This window comes from Haliaeetus leucocephalus, unplaced genomic scaffold, assembly GCF_000737465.1.
Source record: "Haliaeetus leucocephalus isolate CR32 unplaced genomic scaffold, Haliaeetus_leucocephalus-4.0 Scaffold92, whole genome shotgun sequence".
Lineage (NCBI taxonomy): Eukaryota > Metazoa > Chordata > Aves > Accipitriformes > Accipitridae > Haliaeetus > Haliaeetus leucocephalus.
The window spans coordinates 11,597,434-11,618,868 of NW_010972528.1; the positions used below are offsets into that span (position 1 = coordinate 11,597,434).

Consider the following 21,435-nt stretch of genomic DNA (forward strand, 5'->3'; position numbering starts at 1 on the left):
ATGTGAAAAATACACAGAAATTAAATTCTGTTAAAGACACCTGGTTTGGGGATGTGTCTGCAAAACGAAAAGCATTGCCGCAGAGCGCCATGCATACACAAGCTAGTTTCAGCCTATATAGGAGTAACGCTAGTAGCAACAGCATGACAACTTAGGCCTTAGGGTGAACGAGTAAAGGACAAACTAGCTAAGGTCTTTCACTACACTTCAGTGTTTACCTGTGCCATGGTATGTTGTTACTCAGGGTAGATTACATCTAATGCAGGTATGTTGATCTACAGTAAATGAATTTGAATTAAAATTGTTTTGACAGGTAGGGTTTGGGTTTTTAGTTGGGGGTGGTTAACTTTTTTAGTAGGTCCAGCATAAAGAGTTCTGGTTTTGCACAAGTGTAATATCAGTGTTGTTTCTTTGTCCAGTAGTAGGAACTTAATCAGTGCTAAGCAAGAAGTCTGCTTACAGATGTATAGACCTTTTTATACGGTGCACTTCTTTTGCTCTTAGCTGTGCTGCCTTCGTACTGCTCAGTGGCAGTTGTGAGATTTTGATGTTTAATTTAGTGTGAGTTTAGTGCTAGCTGATGTGTGTTGTTCAGATTGTAAATTTAGTAGTATATTGAAGAGGACTAGTTATTAAACAAGATTTAACTTGGTATATCCATTGCTGTAACTCTTGGTGCAAACAAGATGCTGAAATGCACCCAAGTTCTACATTTTAAAACATTTTATTTTTTAACATTTTTAAGTATTTCTGCATTAGTGTACTTCTTCACTGTGCTACACTTTATTTTGCATGCATGTCACATACTGTTTCTTTTCCCCAAAAACTAACATTAGGAAAAATTGCTGCATGACCTCTCAGCAGTTGTTTTGGAGACAAATGTCGCATGGAAAATTTTACCAAGTAGAACTGAAGGGACAGATGTGTTTAAGATTTTAGAAATATATGTAATCTTTGATTTTTATCTGTAATGGTATGTCTTGCAATAATGTAAAAAGGATATTTCTTAGCTTTGTTAAGAAAAAAAAGCCAGAGTAAGAAGGAAGTGAATTATGGACTACTTGCTGTTGTCTCCAGAATGACAAACTTTGATCTACTGTCATTTTGCATGTGCTTGTTTCTCAAATACAAGACACACTGAAAAGGGCAAAGTAGCAGTTAGATGTTGTTTTTCCTTCCATCTTTTTGGTGTTTATGGAAAACTGTCAACCTCTGAGCTGCAGTGTTTACAAAATGTTAGCTGAATACTGCATTACTTTTGCTTCCTTTTTTTTTTTCCCTTGGGATATGACAGAACTACTGTTTAAGCATTACTGAAATAAATTTTAGATGAGGAAATAACAGTAGATAATGGGGAAAAAGGTGACAGTGACAGCTTAGGCAGAAATTGATTGTATCTTAAGAAAAATTATGGGTTCCTTCTTGCTCATAACTTCAATACACACACCCTTCTTCAGATGCTCTATTACAAAATAAAGTGGCTTACCACAGCAACTGCCTGGGACTGCAGGAGTTCTGTTGAAGTCATTACGGTGAAATACGAAATGTTTATCAGAACGTAACAAACTGTAACCAAGGGGATTCCAATAATTATAGATAGCGGTAGATTTCTAAAGAATGCAAAAGTAAGACTCCATCAACATTGCTGTATCGCTGGTAGAGTTGTCATAGTAAACTATGGACTCTTAATTTTCCTCGTATGCTCTTCAGGTGTACTTGCATTTCTTTATTGTAGAGCCATGGAAATCAGAATTTTAAAAAAGGAAAAAATGCAAATCTATGAAGCCTGTAATAGATGCTATTAGTTTTGTCTGTTAGTGCTCAAACCTTGAATAACCATTGCTTTTAAAAACAAATGAAAATACATGCCTGCTTGTACAAAAATATTAAATGTTTGATTTTTGTCATTAGAAACACTGCTTTCCTACATAGTTTTACCTGTAAGGATTTTTAAGTTCTTCTGTGATGTAATTGAGTTGATTCCTGGAAGGAAAAATATTTGTACAATGTTATTAGCAATTAGATGTTGAAATACTGATATATTAATGAAGTCAGGTGTTATTTCTTGTGTTACTGTTTTTTACCTCCTCAGTTAAAAAAAAAAAAAGGTACAACCCATCTTTTAAGTGGTAAAACTGCAAGACAAAGAACTATGTGAGCTTCTTATCCAAATACCAGCCTCTTGGTTTACCATCTTTTCCTCCATTATCTTTTCCTCCTCACAGTTTTAGAAGTATCTCTTGAGATTTAGAAATGAGATTTTCTTAGTCCTTAGATAAAATATCCCAGAATAACAAACCCAAAATTTGGCAGACATTTATCTCAAATTTACAAGGTTGCCTTCAAACTTCAAGCTTTGCAATGTCTGAGTCTTAAAAGCACAAGCGTACCCATTGCAAGGACTGAAGCAAGTCTGCTAATGTTTCACAATTGTTTTATAAGTCATATTGTCTAGAAAACTGGCATGAAAACCTTTTTAAGGGTTACATTTATCAAAATTACAGTTTCCAGATACTCATTTTTGCTAGAGCATGTAGACCAGATTGAAACAAGATTTTTACTCATCCACTTCTGAAAATGTGAGGAGGAGTTGGTATTTACAGTTCAACGCGCTAATTTTCAAACGTCGGTGCCTGGTGGTTACATATTGAAATAATTCTTTAGACACCAGTTTCCCTGCCCCCTTAAAAAATCTAGGTGAATGCCTGAATTAGCAGACTTACATGCCTGAGTTGAGACACTCAAGCTTGGAAATAGAACCTGAAAGAGTAATCCATTTAAAAATAAATTCAGTTTTAAGCATCTAAATGGAACTTGCTTTGTTGTAAGTTAAGACTTACATCAGTTCCTTCCAAAACATGGATCTATATGCAAACTTTTACAGTTTGAACATTTAAGAATAGCATTAATGGATCAGACCTTGATATTAGATTTGTGCCAACAGAGCCCTAGACCAACTGACATTCCCTTTAGTTTCAGGAAATGAAACATCTAAACTATTTTCTGGACTGTGGCCGATGAAGTTACATATTCCTGCCAGTAAATAAGCTGCTGCTTATGAAAATAATTCTAGAAAGCACTCTTCTGAGTATTAAATATAAATGCTGTATGTAGAACATAAAAACCTAAATCCATCCATATCTGATTATTTTCAAATTTGAAGTGTTTTCTTAAATCTATCATGGTAAATAATAATGGATAAATAGATCTGGGTATTTAAAACTGAAAGCATCTCAGGGAAGACGACTTCAATGTTTTTACATTAGTTCCAAATGAAACTGAATAAGAAAAAATTTGAAAGTTGAACCTTATGAATTCTGACATTTTTTTTTATGTTCTCCTGTACTAATCAAACACCACTACATATTTCACCAGAAATTGAATTTGATTGGGTACCTGTAGGGGCTCTGGGAAGGCTGTTTTTCTGTAACATAATGGAATTAAACTGTGCTTTGTTCTTCTCATTACCACAGTAGCTAAGCACCTTCAGCAGCAAAGCAGTAGCCCTTTCAGGATCTAGTACAGCTTCTTTCCCTACTAAACAGCAACTTGAAGATTCGAGAGTTTTAGGGGTTTGGGGTCTTAGTTTGTTTTGGGTGTGGGTTTTTTGTTTCATTTTGGTTTGGGTTTGGGGGGGTTTAACCAAACTGGTGTTCTTTTTCTGGAATTCATTAAGAGATTCTTAATAACAGTTTGGGTGTTAGCTTTTTCAGATCACATCTTTGAGTTCTACAGGGAGAGAATAAACCAGTTAAAGGCTGTTAAACTGTAACCATTAATGCTAGTAAAGATACCTTACCATCCATCATATGCCCAGAGTCCATTATAAAATGCCAAACTTATAGAACTAACAGAAATTTTGCTGTCCTTGAAAGAATCTTCAAAGTTTTCAGTTTTTCCTGCAAATAAGACATAGATTACTGATTAGTGTTGAAATTAATTCCTTTAATCCCTGCCAAATGAAGAAACATTTCAACATCTCTTTCATGATTTGAAACATCTCACTGTTAAAATCAGTTAATACCAATTTTTATTAATTGATCTGCAGTGTTGCATTTCCCACCCACCCTCTTCTCTAAAAGAAAATACCGTAGTTCCCAAGAGATCTGGAACTAAAACACTGAATAAAGAGAGCCTTATTGTTGTGCCACTTCTGTCAATGGGAAGTTTTTTAATGGTCATAGCAGAAGCTAAAATAATTTTGCGAGTATATTTAATTACCTTGTGCAAGGAGAACAATTCCACTTACAATAATGATTGTGACAATGATCATTTTAGCAGCTGTGAGAAAATTCTGGAGATAGCTTCCCAGCTTCACACTCAGTGAATTCACTATTGTAATTATCACTAAAAGAAAGAAATTTATGAATTTCTCTGTTAAATTTGTCAGAATTGAAGGAAAAGTTGCCTCTTAAAACCTTCTCCCCCCCCCCCCTTATTTACTGTACTGCTTTTTCCTTCCACTGTTTGTCTATATTATTAATACAGTTTTTTAACATACTATGGTTGGATAACTTCTAAAATAGTGAGGAAAAACAGTTTTCTGAATTAGATTTTGGCAGTACCTTTAACAAAAAAAAGTATTGAAGTTGCAGAGCATTCTGATAAATACAAAAACAGTATCTCCACACGAAATTTTTTTTTCCTTTTCTGCTAGAGATAAGCATTCATTGCACAGCTGTAGCTATCTTTAAATAAAGAATAAAAGAAACTTAGGCTAGGAACAAACCATTTTTAAGCCTATCCTTTTTATATGTTGTTGAAGTAGTTATTGTGGGAAGGACTTGCTATACTGTGTTCCAAAGTTTCCTGTTGTTTTCAGTGTAGGGTCACTTCCTGGTGTCTTCATGAAGATTAACTTACTGAAGTCTCACTATGCTGAAATGCATTCATTGATGGGGGCCAAACGGAAATTGCTGTGCAATTATGGATCTTGTCTCTTTCTTAAAAAGTATGAATCTTACCAATGGCAGCTGCTGCAAGACACTTGATGACAACTTGGGGTGGATCACAGCCTGGATAAAAAGGAGCTGATGCATATTCCGCAAAGCTGAGACAAATGATTGCGAATGAACTGGGTTTTGTGACGAGTAAGCTTGTCCAAGAAAACAAAAATGCTGGAATTGGGCCAAATGCCTCCATAAGGTAAGGATATTCTCCCCCAGATTTTGTGATCATTGTACCAAGCTCAGCAAAACAAAGTGCACCTGAATAACGAGAAAAGCATTTATTACTGGTTTAGTTCATACACTTGTTAAGCTATGACTGGCTAGAACAGATTATCACTTTTTCATAGGTAGAGAAGTTATGGAAATGGATACGTACAATGCATCATTAATCTTCATGTTTCTGTACATTTTACTATATATGCAAAATAATCCTAATTGTGAGCAACTGGAAAAAAAATGTACTGAAACTTTTAATTCACAGCCCGGGATTTACTACTATTGGTGTTTAAGACTTCAACAAAGAAAGTACAGGCATTCTCATTTCATGTTGGATTTCTGTTTAAGAAACCAACACTATAAGAAGCACTTAAGTGACAACTGCACTGGCTGACCTACCTTTTGGAAACTTGAAAAAAATAGACTTGGTGCACAATTTTTAAGTAAAATGTCTACTAAGCTCAGCTTTAAAGTGCAATGATACTTCTAGATTTATTGCTGTAGCTGTCATCTTGCATAAATATGCCATGTACCTGACACAATGGCCAAAGAATTCCTTTTGTTTTCCTGAAGTATTTTGAGGTGCTTAGTGCTAAATTTTCAGATAATAGAATTAGATTTACACAGTTACACAAGTAGAAAAATAGCAGAAGTACTAGCTCACTGCCAGTAAATTTCATATTTTGCCTGCGATTTAAGTAGAAAAGTATTCTCTTTATTACAGTTAGTGAAAGAGGTAAGCAAAACTAAAACTTGCTTTCAAAATGAACTGAAAATGGGCTTTACAATTTTAAAAACTTCATTTTTCTTTTAGAAAGAGTACGTATTTTAAATTTTTGCCCAAGTACTGCTACGCTCCTCAGGATATGATTGATTTTGATCTAAGTGCTATTAGCTAATTTGTGGAATGAGAGTAGTATGCAGAAACAGAAAGATTTAAGCAAAGATTCAAACTATCTGTTGACTCCTTTACCTAATGTTGCAAGAATTCCACAGGCTGCCCAGATGGTTAAGCAAGGACCCACAGCTCCAACATTGGCAAGTACTGATTTTGGAGAAACAAAGATACCTGAGCCAATAATTGTACCAACAATCATACAGATTCCACTGATGAGGCCCACCTTGAAATAAAATGAGATGTTTTGGTAAAGCAATTTATAATAATAATTTTTGGTGTAATACAATTACAGTAATTGTCATCACTGACTTTTGGGGTTTTTCAGCTTTCAACTTGCAGCTTCTCCAGAGAAATATATTAAACTATGTGAAGTTTCTCTCTTCTTTCCAAGATGCACACACATCATGTGGCATACTCCTGCTGTTTCCAAAAGTACGGTTACTTGGACTTTGCCTTCCTGTGTATTTGCTTTATTAAACCATCCTTTGGATTATGTGGGTCTCAAATCTAACCTTGTATAGAACATTCCCTTTCCACTCTTTGATTAAACACTGAAATTCTTTTATGAGCCCTTGAAAAATCTGAATCTAAGCTTCAGAATTTTGCTTTCTTAGATGCAGTCTTATTTTTCTTTTCTTTCAGCAGTTGTTTTCCTCTCCTTGCTTCAGGTGTTTGTGCACAGGAATTGTCTTGATACTGTTAGGTGGTGAAAAGATCGTGTTCTCCTCACTTTGTAGTCGCCTACATGTTACATGACACTACTAAAACTTGAGGCATCTCCTGCTATAAAAACAGTGGCGTGGGCTACTTAAATTTTCCTGTTAGCTATGGCTAGTCTAATAATATCAATACTCTTCCAGTCTTGGCACCAAACTAAAACCACATAGAGAATCTTTTTCCAGGTTACTTAAACATAAAGAGGAATTCCACTCCCTGCTGAGAACAGGTGGCACATCTGTTTTCTAAAGCATCTGTAGTTTTCTGGAGGAGATAAATTTTCACTTGTATTTCTGTACCAGTGGCTATTTTATGGCTATAAACACTAACAAATTTTTGGAAGCAATGAGCTGAACAACCCACTTCAGCCTCTGAGAAGTACATGTAGAAGGAAACAGTAAAATCTGTGAAGCATCTCACTTGATCAACTTTGAAGTTATCAGACAAAAAAAATAATTCAAAGACTTAAAAAAGACCCAAACATTCTTACTTTTTAATTGTGTTATATCAGAGCTATTTAATTGGTAATTAGCAGTTTCCTAAAATGTAAACCAACCACACCGTCAAGATATTAGTGCATCACTGCTAAATTGGGATACAGTTGCAGTTTTTGTATGATGATGCATGTGCACAGATACCCCCCCTACTGCCTCCCTCTGCCAGCCCTTCACATGCACACGGACTGAAGGGGGAAAAGAAAAAGTTTTGCCTGCTTTTGTAGGTTTGTCGTTTGGGGTTCATGACTCTGAATGGATTCTCCATCCTCTTTTCCGTTGTTCTCTCCTTTTCTTTTTCTCAAGCTTTCTTTTCCCATTTGGTTTACTTGCTGAAATCTCGAAAGAAATAAAAACAAAATATCAGTCCAGCATGGTAATGTTTGAGTTTTGCTGGTAGATATGGGTCCAAAATAATGTAGGTAAGTATTGCCAGAAAACATACACATAACACGCACACTCTCGCTCACAGGCAAAGGACTTCCATTTTGCTACCTACTCGGAGATTGAAGCAAAGAGGCATTAGGACTACTTCACCTCATCCGTCTGACTTGCTGTGGATTTTCCTCATACCCACCTGGCAGTGAATGTCTTTATCTTCTGTCTCAGGTTACGTTCAGTTGAGAGGATGTCCTTACTGGAACAATCTAGGTTTTATAGCTAGTCCGTCCTTTGAATTCCTCCAGAGGCCCAGACAGATTTAATCTTTCTCCCAAAAGCTGGTCTGTTTTCTTATCTAGGAGACCTTCTTTCTGATCTTCGTTAAATTAGGCCTTGTCCCAGTCCCTTGGAGTTGTAAGTATCTGCTAAACCAAGTGTTGTCTGCTGTAATTGTCTAGTTAGCAGCTCTTTGCCTCAAAAAGAATCGCCAGTCTTCTCCATGTTGACTCGCAGTAAATGCCTTCTACTGAACATTTTGTTCTGTTTAGAATTAGAATGTAAACAGTTTGTTTTCAAATTGAAAGTTAGAGTTGGGGGTGTGGGGATTTTGCTTGTTTCCCATAGTACTGGAATAAAATACAGCCTGAGATGGTGAAGGGAACTGATCAGGTTAGGACCCGATTCTCAAAAGTTGATTCAGTTAAAAGTGTCTTCTTTCCTCAGACCCTACAGCTATAATTACTGGAATCTGAATGTTGAAGATCATTTTGCAGTTATGCAGACAGTAATTCAGGAATGCATCATGTTCAGGCAACTTAGCTAGTATCCAGTAATTCTTGGCTACAAAAGTGTAGCATTTTAAATTGACAGAACGTCTATCTCAGTACTGCTGGTCTTCAGAAACTTTTGGACTATAAAGACAGCCAGGTTTTTTTGAATTGAAGATTTGTAGAAGAGACTGTCATGAATCCAACTTTTAAGATTAAACCTACAACAGAAAATTGCCCACGTAAGGAATGCAGGGCTTGGGTCACTGAATTTTATTAAAGCTTTGTGCCCAACTTCTTTCTTTAAAGTTATGTATTTAGAATGTTCTAATCATTGTCTTTTAGCAAATCATAATTTCACTTACCTTATTTATTTATATTTGTTTGGCATTAATTGTGTCCAGGAATCCTTGTATAGTGGATTTCTTTATTTCTCCCGTTAGATTTACCAGCTAGTTAGACAGCAAGACGTGTCCATATCTGAAACCAAAATACGCAGAAGCAGCAGCAGCTTAAGTACATAGGTTATAAAAGGTAATCATTAAACCCATTCTCAGCCAAGAAGCTTTGAGATAGGAACCACAGGTAAACCAATAGTCCAATTAGTTTATCTTTAAAAAAAAAAAAAGTCTTTGTTCCATTTGTGAGAATGTTTGTCCAGTACCTAAGTAGTATATTACATAGTGAGAGTGAACCATAATTTGAAGAGTCTATTTTGATGATTTTGTATCAAGTAATTTTTAATTTTAAAATACTTTGGAAAGATAAGGTTGAAGTAATTGTCGTATTATTGGCGCATTAAAAACATGTGGACAGATATTAGCTGCATCCTATAAAAATAGTTGATGTTTTTATCTTGAGAAGGTAAAGAAGTATGAGCAGAAATTTTTCCTTTGTTTTTCATTAACCTGAAGGCAGCTGAGTGGGCAGCTTGTGTTCCCTTTACTTGCAGTTCCAAGTTTTTATTTTTGTATATGTTCAAAAATCTTCTAAATCATTAAAATAATTTAGTGAAAAATGCCATTCTCTATACAGTGGTATATCCAGGAAGAAAAGATTGTTATCCTGAATGCTGAAATAAGGTAGTTTCTTTCATTCCAGCTAGTCATCCTTAAAATACTTGCAAAAAAAAAAAAAAAAACTTAATCACGTTTCACTTCATTGTTTTTGGCAGTGCAGTTGTACAGCTCCTTTCCTGTACAACAGCCAAACCAGTAAGTCCTGATCAACCTGATCTAACTTCAGCTGATTTTTTTTCAATAAACATCTACTGTTAAAAGCTAAAAGATGTACTGGTGTTAGTCACTGATGTTAAGATTTGTTATCTTGTTAAGATAATGCCTCATGAACAATAGTAGTACAGGATTAGAAATAAGACCACATTGTTGGACGTAAGTATCAACAAAACTGTATCCTGGCACGATTTGACAGTTGTTTCTCTCTCTCTCTCTCTCTCCCTCTCTCTCCCCTTTCTGCTTAAGCATGCAGGCTTGATCAACAGGAATTCCCATCTTTTGTAATGTTGGTGTAAATCTGTGACTAAAAATGGACTCTAAGAAAATGTGAAACAGACTTATATTGGTTTGTATTTGCCATGTTTTGTGCTGGTTGAGCCAGACTCTGTGCTTTGAATGTCTTTCTCCGAGAGTGAGATTGTAAAGTAATATCAGTACTGAAAACAAAACCAAAGCTGTGGGTTTTTTTAATCACTATCTGACTTTTTCGTCTGTTTTTCTTGTTTCATTTTCACAGAAATAGGGTTAAGCTTCAAGAGAAGCTCTTTTGTCTTATCTGAACAATGGTCAGACAAAAGTTCTTTTTTTCCTACAGATAAAGAGAAAAAAGAGTGTTAAAATTATAGTCTTACTGCAAGCATGCAAAAAGACAGATACCAACAACTTCTTTTGCTGCATCTTTTACAAGGTCTTTAAAATATTTTTCATGGTAACAGTGATGTAGGATTAAATAAACTTATGGGTTTATATCCATCAATTGCAGGTGCCTCATTTGGGATCAGATATCACATAATGTACTTCTATGTTCTCTATAGCTGATAGTTTTGAAATTAAGATTTATAATCTTCTCAACATTCATCTGTTTTTCATAAAATGCCACAGAGATTATTGAAATAGCTAATGTGAAAAGAAAAAAGAATGGGGGAAATCATACTATGGGGCTAATTTTGTCCCTCAAAATAGAGTAGACACATGTTTCACATCATCTCAACCCTGGAATTTCCAGACCAACAAAAAAAAAGGGGAAAAAAAAACCTTACGTAATTTTGATGAAAAGATAATGGAGTTCATCATCTTTAATGCTATATTAAATAAAGTTTTGTTTAGGTTTTTTTTTACTTATTTAGTGTAGGTAATCATTGAAATTTTTGTGCAGAGGTATGTTCTGCACATCTTGATGTTTCCAGATGTCTTTTCTTTCGGCATCAGATCTATACTCTACTTTGTTTCTTCAGATACAATAAAGGCAACACTGAAAATATGTTGCTTGAGTTTTTCCCGAAGCAAAAAGTTTCTTTAGTCAACCTGGACTGTGTATTTGGAGAGTTCCTGTCTGTTCAATAGGTGTCTTTAAATCGCTGCCAGTGACTTGACCTTAACTAGTCTGTGTTTCCTTATAAAAATAGATATCTTCATTTATGGTCTAGTTTTGTTTTAGGGGTTAATCTTCTTGGGATGCTATAAGCTTCTTAAAGGATTTGCAATTTTACTGGCAATCCTTCTTTTCCTCAGCCACTTAAGGAAAAAATAAACATGGAGTTAAAGAATTCTACTGTTATTTTCTTCATGGACAAGAGAAATGGGATTTTACAGCTGTGGGAAAAGACTCCTTCCCTCTCAAATATATACATAGATGAAGAGATCAAGGAGTTCAAATTCCAAGGGGCTGCAGAAGCAAACACTCTGTGGGCTGGTCCTGACTAAACAGTGTAGTTTGAACCTTTTCAAATGCTATTTGCCAATTAAATCGTAAAAAGTAATTTTCAACTTTAATTCGGGAAAAGCAAGGGCACAGTGTATAAATGCACCTTTTATTATCATTAGTCACTAATAATAAAGGTTAATGTTTGTTAGGGTTGGTATTTATTGCTTGCAGTAATGCACATGTTCTGCTTTGACCAATACTTAAGCAAATGGTAAGGATCATTCTAACTTGCAGATTTTAATTGTAGCTTAGCAGTATCTCAGAATGGGTACTTTCCATTCTAACCTTGCTACTTAGCAGGTTACCTAATTTTAATTAGAAGACGGGTCTGTTTACTTGCACTTGCTTTTCTTTAAATCCTACCATTAATAGATGTGCTGTAAGAAGTGATGATCTCACTATTGTCATCCTCAAATGCATTTTAATTTTTTTTCTGAGTAATTGCAGGCATGCTGCAAGTGGAATATAAGAAAACAGTCTTTTTTAATAGCTGTGTTGATGCTGGGTTATGCTACTGGATCTCAAGATTTTTGCATCTTGGGGGAGTCAATAGGAAAGATTAGATGACTATGTAGTTCTTAATGCCCATTGTATATACAGTTTCCAAATATCTGCATTTTTTTCCCTACTTTGTTCTTTGTTACAGTGTAGTTGGTTTTGCCCATGTGACAAACAAGGCTGTTGAAGAGATTTTTAGGTTTGCTAAAGGTTTTGCACTAGACCTGCCTGAATAGTACACATTTTTTTGTAAGACAAAGATTTTTTTGTATTATGTTTGGTTTTTTTAAAGCACAGCTGTTCAGAGGCTTCATAAATTTGTAGATGCTGGGTATGTTGTTGTATCCAAAAGATCGCAAAAAAACCCAAGGAGTCTCTTCTTAAGGATATTCTAAAGGAATCATGATGGCCTCTGAAGAAAATTAGCTTGACTATATCGAATTAGGGTTTTTTCAGAGCATTCAGGAGCCAAAGTTTTTAAGTGTTTCAGAGCCTGATCAGAATTGGTGATTTCTCTCATATATAGCCAGCTTTTCTTCTTTTTCCCTTTGAGGAACAAGCGTCTCACTTTGATCTCTTTTTTGAGTCCAAAATTCAGGTCGCATTCTATTGCTGTTTCGTCAAGGAGGGGTTACCAGATAACATTGGCTTTGGAAGATGGCATCTTTAGCGTGCCCTTTTCTAGCTGAGGGAGAAGGCATTGAATACTGAAGTGCTCCGCAGAGGTTACAAAGCTCTGTGCTGCCTACTTTTGAAGTCTCAGTTTTAAATTTTGAATTTACCAAAACCAAACATTTGATATGTAAAACAACTTTCAAGTACTACAATATGGTATCTTTAGATATTTGATATTTGAATGTGTGTTTATATAGATATGTTGAAATTAATTTAGTACAGGGAAAAAAATTCAAAGCTAAAAAATCTGGAGATCTCTCTCACTGAGAAACCACGTTTTTAAAGGTAAAGAAACCTTTAACGTGCATCTGCTCTTCCAGATTCAAGCTGGTTGACCGTGTAGAATTTTTACCTTATTTATTTACATTAGATTTGCAGAGTAGGATGAGTGCTCAGAGCTCTCCTAAATGGAAGAGCTGTGCCTAGCCAGCCAAGGATTTGTAGTCCCAGAGGAAAAGCTCTTAGAACTCCTGATGCGATGTGCCAGTATAGCGCCATAAATTTTTCATGGCGAAAAAATATCTTCGGATGCTCTTTTCCGAGCTGTTGGAGAGCAGTGTTCTGGCTAGAAAGATAACAGCACCTTTCTGGCTTAAAAATAGAGGAAGGGAAAAAACCAGCTGGGTTTAAATGACTTCTAAATGGGGGGGGTGGGGTGGGTGTATTTTCTAATAGGCTAGAAATTAGAAAATGAATGACCCTTAGTTCACAGGACATTAGAGCATACTTACCTTAAAGTGTCTGTTGAGTAACAGAATCTCCCTCCTATTTACACAACAACCGAAGCACAGCATATGTCAGCTGCTCTGACAACAGAGTAAGAAGTAATGCCAGTATATTTTAACAGTAGTTGGAAAATGCATTGGAACTACTGAGGTTTACTCCAGACTCTCCAGTGGTTTGTTTTCGTTTTGGAAAGGTGGTGTTTGCTTTTTGAATTTAAAATCACGTTATTTAATCAAAATGTGTTTCTAGGGAAAATTATGTTCCGTTATTATGGACAGAATATGCTCGGTAAATGCAGCAATGAAACTTTAATATGACTATAGACAGTTCCACAAATTCTGAATCTTCTCAGTTTCTTGATAGGAATTGAAGAACTCTCAGTGTTCTTATGTTTTGTGAAAGGAAGCTGAAACTACTTCATTGGTTCAATTTACAACTAGAAGATACAGTAAGCAGAAGGAAGGTGCAGTATAACAGAATCGGTATGCTCTGTCAGCAGTGGTAGAGGTAAAATAATAAGTTGCTAATGTCAGGTGGGTAACAGAAAAAAAAAATTGGCAGCAGTAAAGACTTTTTAGTAGAATAAAACAGCCAAATCATTTGTTTAGTATAGTATCTATATTTAGTATAGTATCTATGAAACAAGGTGAAGTAACATGTTTTTTAAAATCTCAGCAAGTTCTGGGGCTTTTAGGTACAGTTTTCTTCAATATCTGTGTACTAACTAAGCTCACTTACTTGATTATGCAAAATTCCAACACATTCACACTTGAGTGTGTTTGGAACTTGTTTCTAAATACAAGGTGATGATTTACTCATAACAGGATAGTTAATTCTTCATTTCAGCACTTTAAAGATGCATAAAAGTTGTTAGCTCTGCGAATAGGAGGAGTATTGTTTGTTTCTTTGTAATACTATAGTGCCTAGCAATAATAGCTATGACACTGGCCTATAAAGGAATGAGTTGTAGTGAGTATGAATTTATCAATAATTCTGTGAAAATAAACTGGTTTTATTTCTCAAAGTAATAAGCCAAGTGGATAGAAAAGAAACAGTAAAATATATATATCCATTTTGGAAGGATTTTTATTGGTTACTCTCTTTATATTCTCACCAGCAAACTGTGGAGGGAAGGTCTAAAAGAAAAAATTTAAAAAAAATAAATCCGTAATAGAGTAGATGAAGAACTAATTGAAAAACTTAGGCAGAAAGGAGGAGTGGCTCACTGTCAGGCAGGGAAAAGGTTTCTTCTGCAGGAGTGTGTCTTGGGTCTGCTCTGTTCAGTGGCTGTGTTGCAGCTGACTGAAAATACTGTGAATGTACAAATTTGTGAATAGTACAAAATAGGGAGGATGCTCTATTAGAGTGGGCTGGTGGAGGACTAGAACATAGTGCCTAAAGAAGTTAGAAGGATTCTTTCATTACACACCTTTAATGAAACATCAGACGAGCATCTGCCAGTAGTGGCCCAGTAAATCCTCCTACAAGGGCATTTTTCAGTGATCCTAGGTTTTTCTGTAACGTGCTGAAAACTACACCAAGCATGGGAGAGAAACCAGAACAAATGTACCAGCTTCATAAGACATAGTTCGAATCATGAAAAGCTTTTGTGGTTGCTTAATTACTGTGTATACAAAACATCCTGAAAGATTTGAATTTATGCTTGTGAACATCAAGCTGGATTTGCAGTATGTGCTTTGATATGTGCAAAATGATTACTAGGCAAATCATGCCAGCTGGAGAGAGGAAAGTAGACCTTTGTTTGTCTATTCAATTGCTGCAGGAGGTACAGGCTTCAGAGGTTTACAATATCCATATGATGTCCACAAAGTACGTGGTAGTACTTTGGAGTTTAAGTAACAAGTTCTACATGAATGTGCGTGACAGAAACTCTGCAGTCTCTGTCAACTTGAGGATTTTGAGTTTCTGAAGGCAGTTGTTTTACAGTTCAGATTGCACCTTTGGTACTTTCTCCTAATGTTGTTTTCTTCCATGAACTTCATCCCATTACTTTGTGTGGCTTGGTTCAAAGGTTACTTGAAGTAATTTATTTCCATCCTTGATGTTAACAGAAAAGCAAAGAATGATTACAAGTTCTGTTTCTTCCTTAGTTTTCACACATTAGTTAGAGAAGAAATCTGTAACTTTGTGTTTCCCAGAAGCTCCCTCTAAAGATGAACCTACGGTAAATGTTGCCAGATGGTTAGCTTTCTTGTGGTTTAGCACTATTGCATTTTTGTATGTAGTAGCAAGGAGTGGGAACAATTAAATTGGTCAATGACTAGTATTGTATAATGTTAGGGCTAGAGGGTTTAAAAAGAAGAAATTGTAGTGGGGGAAGTCGTCTTTCACTCTGTGGAGAAAAGATCCTAGTAGTTAATTGGGGGTCAACTGCAGCCGTGTCTAATACTGTAAGAGATAATATATTAAATTTTGTAATTCTTAAAGAATTACCTATAGTACAATACACTATATTGTTTACTTTTTATTCTTCTGCATTGTTTGCTTTTTTATTTTTTCTCAGCTGAAGCAAGATGAATGGAGCTTTCTGCTGTGTTGGTGCAGGTCATTTGAACAGCCTTTTGCAGGTGCTAGCAGAAGGATTTTACTGTGTGTCAGTTGGCACCCGATAAATGTAAATACAAAAGCAGGACCCAGCAGGTGTTGTGTACAGTGTCACATGGTGAGCACTTTTTCTTGAAGTAAAAGTACAACATCCCTTGTAACCAAAATCTTCAAAAATTTGCAGAGGTGTTAAGATCATATGAGATCAGCTACTATCTTGATACTGTAACCCTTGCCCATTTTGCATGCTTTTTCATGCTCTCATTTTTTTATAGCAGTACTCAGTATAGATGCTGTTCATATCTTCTAAGCATATCCTGTTGTAAAGAGAAGCTCAGTGTACTGGAAGCTGATGGCTTTGGTCTTAATGACCATTTAATGATTTATGACCACTGTCATCATTTCCATTCATAAGGATCACAGACTTTGTGAGGGTGACTTCTCTGAAAAATAAAGCTTTATATATGAAGTTTGAAAAGGAGCTGAATTTCTACTACTTACAATAATATTTGTGGTTACAACTTGTGTATCTTAAAGCAGGGTGACAGCAATCCCTAAGAGTAGACTCCTATTGTTTATGCACTGTGCAACTACATCAAAGCCATCAGATATAGTTTTCTCTTGATTTGGTATCTTATCACCCAAGCAGTTCAACATAATGAAAATATTTCTTTCCTTTTGGTAGGGACATGCAGGTTTATTTTGAATGGGTAGGAGTTTCTTTAGCTGCTTTTAGTTAGCTTTTGTATCAGAAACAAAATACTTGCAATGATGGTAAAAAGGCTGCATCTGGTTCGTAGCAAATGTAGTGCTGTGAAATACATTTTTCTTTGATGAAGGTTTCTCTGACAAATGTGGTTTTTAAGTTGGCCTTTTTGAAATACCTTGTATCACCTGTAAGTTTTGACATGCTAACACAGAATTGTTTATACTGGCTAATTACAAGGAAGCTCTAGTTCTTGTGTCTGCTTTAATAGTTAGTTCTGTAAGCCTAAAGAACTAGTTCTATCCCTAGTACATTGCTAAAATTTAGGGTGCAAGAATTAATTTTCAACTACTTTTTGTAGTGCTGTCTTGATCCCCTGTCTTTTTGACTGCATTATTTTGGACTGTATATGGGCTAACAATTTTTTTCATACCAAAATCTGATAAATAAGTGTTTGGGCTTCTGCTTGGAATTGCAAGATGATTAAAATCATGTGACCAGCAGGGAGGAGAACTGATAAGTATTAAACTTCTGTAGCACCTCTCTTTCCTATCTTCCTGTTGAGTACTGCAGCAGAGCAAGAAGAATACAACTGTGGAGAAGAATCACTGTCACTTGAAGCATAAGGTAGCAATGTGTTTGAATTGGGTTTTCAATACGGCTGTAAAAGGAAGAGGTAAGGAAGGCAGTTGTATCTGATAGCTGAAGTAAAACAGTGTAATGCTGTCCTGCCCAGTCACTTCTCGGTAAGTCCTTGGTGGCCATACCTGAGAACTGCTGATCACTCTATTCTTTAACTATAATTTCACACTGTTATGAGATGCATCTATTTCTTTAGATTTGTCTGCCTGATACCCCTTTATTTAATCTGTCCATTTCACCTGCTCCTTTGATAAAGTAAAATGAGTTTCAGAAGCACTGTATCAATCTTTTTTTTTTGACTGGAACATAATTTAAGTATGTTACAGCCTAGACTTTCCAGGACTGGCATCTGATTCACTGATAATGTTGTTACAGTGTTGAAATGTTGTTTCATTGGCTGTGTGTCTTTATGGAATTAATATGTAATGAGAAATTAATACCAGAGAAGAATGTTGTCTATTTGTTCCAAAGGATGGATCTTGTACTTGCATGGTAGCACGTATTTGTGTGTTTGGTATTGATAAATAAATTACAGAATACTTTGGTTCCATCTGAAATCAGGAAAAATAATTAGCTCTAAATAGGTTAGGTTAGAATGTGGAAAATTGAGAACTATTTTGGTGTGTGTTTTTTGTTGGTTTTTTTTTTTTTTTTTTAGTTATGTGACTTGAATCAGAGTTCCTTCTGCTGGATAAATGCCCACATTCTACGGCAATACGTGGCAAGAGGTATTTTCCAGCTATTTTCAGTCTGTGAAAGAGAAGATCTCTGTATTGTAACAGTTAAGTTCAGCCCATCTATCTATTCTTCAGTGTGTTGGTTACATTGCATCTTCCTGTGGCTCATGATGGGTTTATTTGCCTAATCCAAGTTGTAATAGAACATGGGAACTGTTAACCTAAGGACATGCTGAAGGACCTCTTTTCCCAGTGGCAGAAATAAAGCAGTTTTACTGAACGGACAGAAGCATTCTAACAAAAACTGCACACCGTTCTGGTAACTAAAGGAACGGGGTGGTCTGTGGCCAGTTGTCACAATTCTGTGCGACTTCAATTACAGTTCCCAAGCATTACCAAAACTTCCGTCAGGCCAGTTAGGGGCATCGGCCTGCCAAGGTGCAGCTTCAGTTGACAGCAGTTAATGCCGTAGTGACGCTGTTGAACTGTGTGATCAGCGGATTAGGCACTGGCTGGGAGAGGGCTCTGCATTCTGGATTGTGTTTGCAAAGCCCGAGAACCCAATGTCAACAAACTCTTTTCTACTATGTAACTCTTCACTTCTGTAACACCCATTGTCAAATAGCATGTAATTGCATATAATTTGATCTGTAATGGCAAGTTGTAAAAGTACTCGATGCTTCTTAACCACGCTTGGTGCTGGCATCCGGACTTCAGTACCTTCCTTGGGTGGCATTTTCAAGCAGTTGACTTCAATATTGTGTGTGTATGTGTGTTCAGGGGAGTGTACATTACGAATTTAAAATGCATGTAATTTTTAAAGATTTTTTTTTTTTAAATAAAATGTACTGATAAACTCTGTGGTAACTCTGTAGTTAAGTGGGTTTGGTTATCAAATAATGCAGCTAAATTCTCCTTAATTGCATGTCCTAGAACTACCTCAGTCTTCAATATTCTGAAGCTGGAAAGAGTCAGTAACTGCTAAAATATACAAAATGCCTCTAATTCAGTTGGTTTCTCGTGGCTTATTCAGTTTTTTTTCCAGTGCTCAAAGAAAATTATTTTAACTGCTGCTTAAGCATAGAAGTCATGGTGATCATCCTTTAAACTCTTTATTCCTTCTAGTTAGCTTTTGAGACGTTGGATTTTTGATTATTTTAAGTAGTGGTATTGCCTACCAGGCAACCTTAACTCTTAAAATTACCAATTAGTTTAGTAATTTCAGTGGGATTTTTCTGGTTTTTTTACTTAGTGTTTAAATGTTGTATGTTTTAATAAAAATATTTGCATTTTTTCAGAGAATATTTATATGTGTAATGCCTGTCTTCTATGTTTTTTCTAATCCTACAATCAGTAGTCTGCAATAAACATTTAATGTACTTTTTGTACGTAGAAACATAGGAAAAACAGGTGTTTTAATGCAAGCTGAAAAACATCTGGAGCGCAAGATTTATCTTTCCTCTGAAAGAGACTTAAGGGAAAAACAATTCTTTTAGCTGTTCATAAAGTAGAAAATTACCTTCTTTCCTAACTGGGAATTGGAGAGAAGCAGCTGTCTGACCATTAATTCTATTTGTACAATGCTTGACACTCTTGCAGATGTGTTTGCTTTTGTTAATCTGAAGCGATTCCAGGATTTTAATATCCAGGAATGCTAAATGGGTGATACGCACATATATATTTAAAGTATCTTTTAATAGGATATTTTGGTATGCCAAAAAAGTCGTCCTGAGCCACAAAAGCACTTTTTCATCCATGGAACATTGTGTTTTCTCAGTTTTCTTGCAAATGCTGTGGAAACTCAGTACGGATAATCTCCCAGGGATTTAATTAAATGTTGTTAGCTCATTTAAAGTTCAACTTAATGTTTTAATGATATGCAAATGAAAAAGCAAGTGTACCATTTCTGATCATAGTGTTAAGAGTGTCGCTGTGAAAATGGGAAGCAGATGTGGCATAAGTGTAATTCTAAAGTATTCCCAGTTACCTCACTGGAAGAACAGTTAAGCCAATATTAAGAGAGTTTTGAAAATCTCATTTCTGTTTCTAAACAATTACCAATATCATAGTTTTTTCCCTGTGAAGTTGTTTCTTTTTACAAAATACCGAGACATTCAAAAGGACAATTAAAAACAGATTAGAAGAATATGTAAATCATTTACAGATGCAGTTCCAAGGTTGCATTTGCAAACCTGGAGATGCTTATCTTGAAAATATGATGTAGAAGACTTCATTTTCAAAGCCTGCCTTCAAAAACATGAAAAACAAGGTGGGTATAGGCATGTTTGCTTGATGTTCTTTCAGGATTATTGTAAACATACTTGCAGATTGGAAATGAGGGGAGCATGTGTGTCTGTGAAGTCTATGTATGACTTGTCTGAATAGGCATTTCAGACCTTCCATTTCAAATTCAAGGAAGACAGGAGACAGGACTGGTTTAGCACCAGACCACTCCCCACTCTCCCCTCCCCCAAAACCCCAGAAAAACACCCCCCTGACAACTTCACATATTAAGACTGCTTAAAAATAGTTTCTGATGTTTTTGGTTGTTACTGTGAGTCAGAGTTCTAAAATAATTAAGTTGGAAAAGCCAGGAGAAAGAATTGAAGTTGTACCTCTTGTTGAGTCTCTGGGAGGAGACCATAAGATAGCAGTGCTTAGTTTTGTTAGTCCAAGTTTAAGTGGCATGTTGAAGTTTTATCTTGATGAGCTGGTAAGGTTGTTGTACTCGTTTTATTTCCAGCAAAGGGAAAGTAATTAAAGTACATATTAAAATCCCACTGATTGTAGGACTGGTATGTATTTACAACTTGGCTGCCTTGGTGTTTTGTGTCTCATCAGGGTGATACCTGAGTGCACTAAGGTTTCGCAAGTGCTTTGAGAGTCGTAGAGTCTCTGACTTCCCACTGTATTGCAGAAGCTGGCTTTAAACACAGTACATACACACAATACTAAAAATCGTGGTGTTAAGGTGCTCTCCCCACCCTCTCTTAAATAACCCTGTTCTGCTGAGTCATGGCCTTAGCCTGAAGGAAAACGCCTCAAGAAAGCAGGAAACTTTCTAGACACAAACAGTATGTATTCTTTTTGGTATTTAACTTGGTTTTCTACTCTTTTTGTTAACTTTGATCAAAGCCAATGAGATTCTTCATTATTTCTAGTATTATACAGCTACTATAGTTACAGTTCTTTTGTATAGTTACAGTTTTCTGGTACCATTTAGGTTTTGTTATGGAAATGAAGCAAAAGCAAAAAGCTGATCCAGCAAGTTATATGTAAATCCAAAATAAAGTCACTTCATACCAATACACACTACTACAATACTTATGTGCAATATTGTGAAAAATCAACAATTATGAAAGCTAAGACAAATATGCGCCATAATAATCTGAAGACTGGCACTGCTGCAGAGAATGCTCTGGGAAAAAAAGTGGCTTCTGAAACTACTGCATCTGAAGTGGGATGAACAAGACCATCTGGAGGAGGGCTACATCCTCTGCTGGCATGTCATCCCCTTGGCGAACTATGGTAGGAACTTGCTGATGCCTGGGCTCCTGTACATCTGCTTAGTGGACAGTTGTGCA

General features: G+C 35.9%; 1 protein-coding gene across 1 annotated transcript in view; it reads right to left on the reverse strand.

The window, feature by feature from the left end:
- Nucleotides 1-7,594, reverse strand: part of SLC7A9 (solute carrier family 7 (amino acid transporter light chain, bo,+ system), member 9) — an 11,614-nt gene extending 4,020 nt beyond the window's left edge. The window contains exons 1-7 of the mRNA XM_010585110.1: nt 7,490-7,594; nt 6,139-6,286; nt 4,965-5,207; nt 4,222-4,347; nt 3,800-3,899; nt 1,939-1,983; nt 1,487-1,610 (exon numbers count right to left, since the gene is read on the reverse strand). Coding sequence (XP_010583412.1) covers nt 1,487-1,610; nt 1,939-1,983; nt 3,800-3,899; nt 4,222-4,347; nt 4,965-5,207; nt 6,139-6,286; nt 7,490-7,594 — 891 coding nt within the window. The remainder of the gene's footprint in view (nt 1-1,486; nt 1,611-1,938; nt 1,984-3,799; nt 3,900-4,221; nt 4,348-4,964; nt 5,208-6,138; nt 6,287-7,489) is intronic.
- Between the last annotated feature and the right edge of the window lie 13,841 nt (nt 7,595-21,435).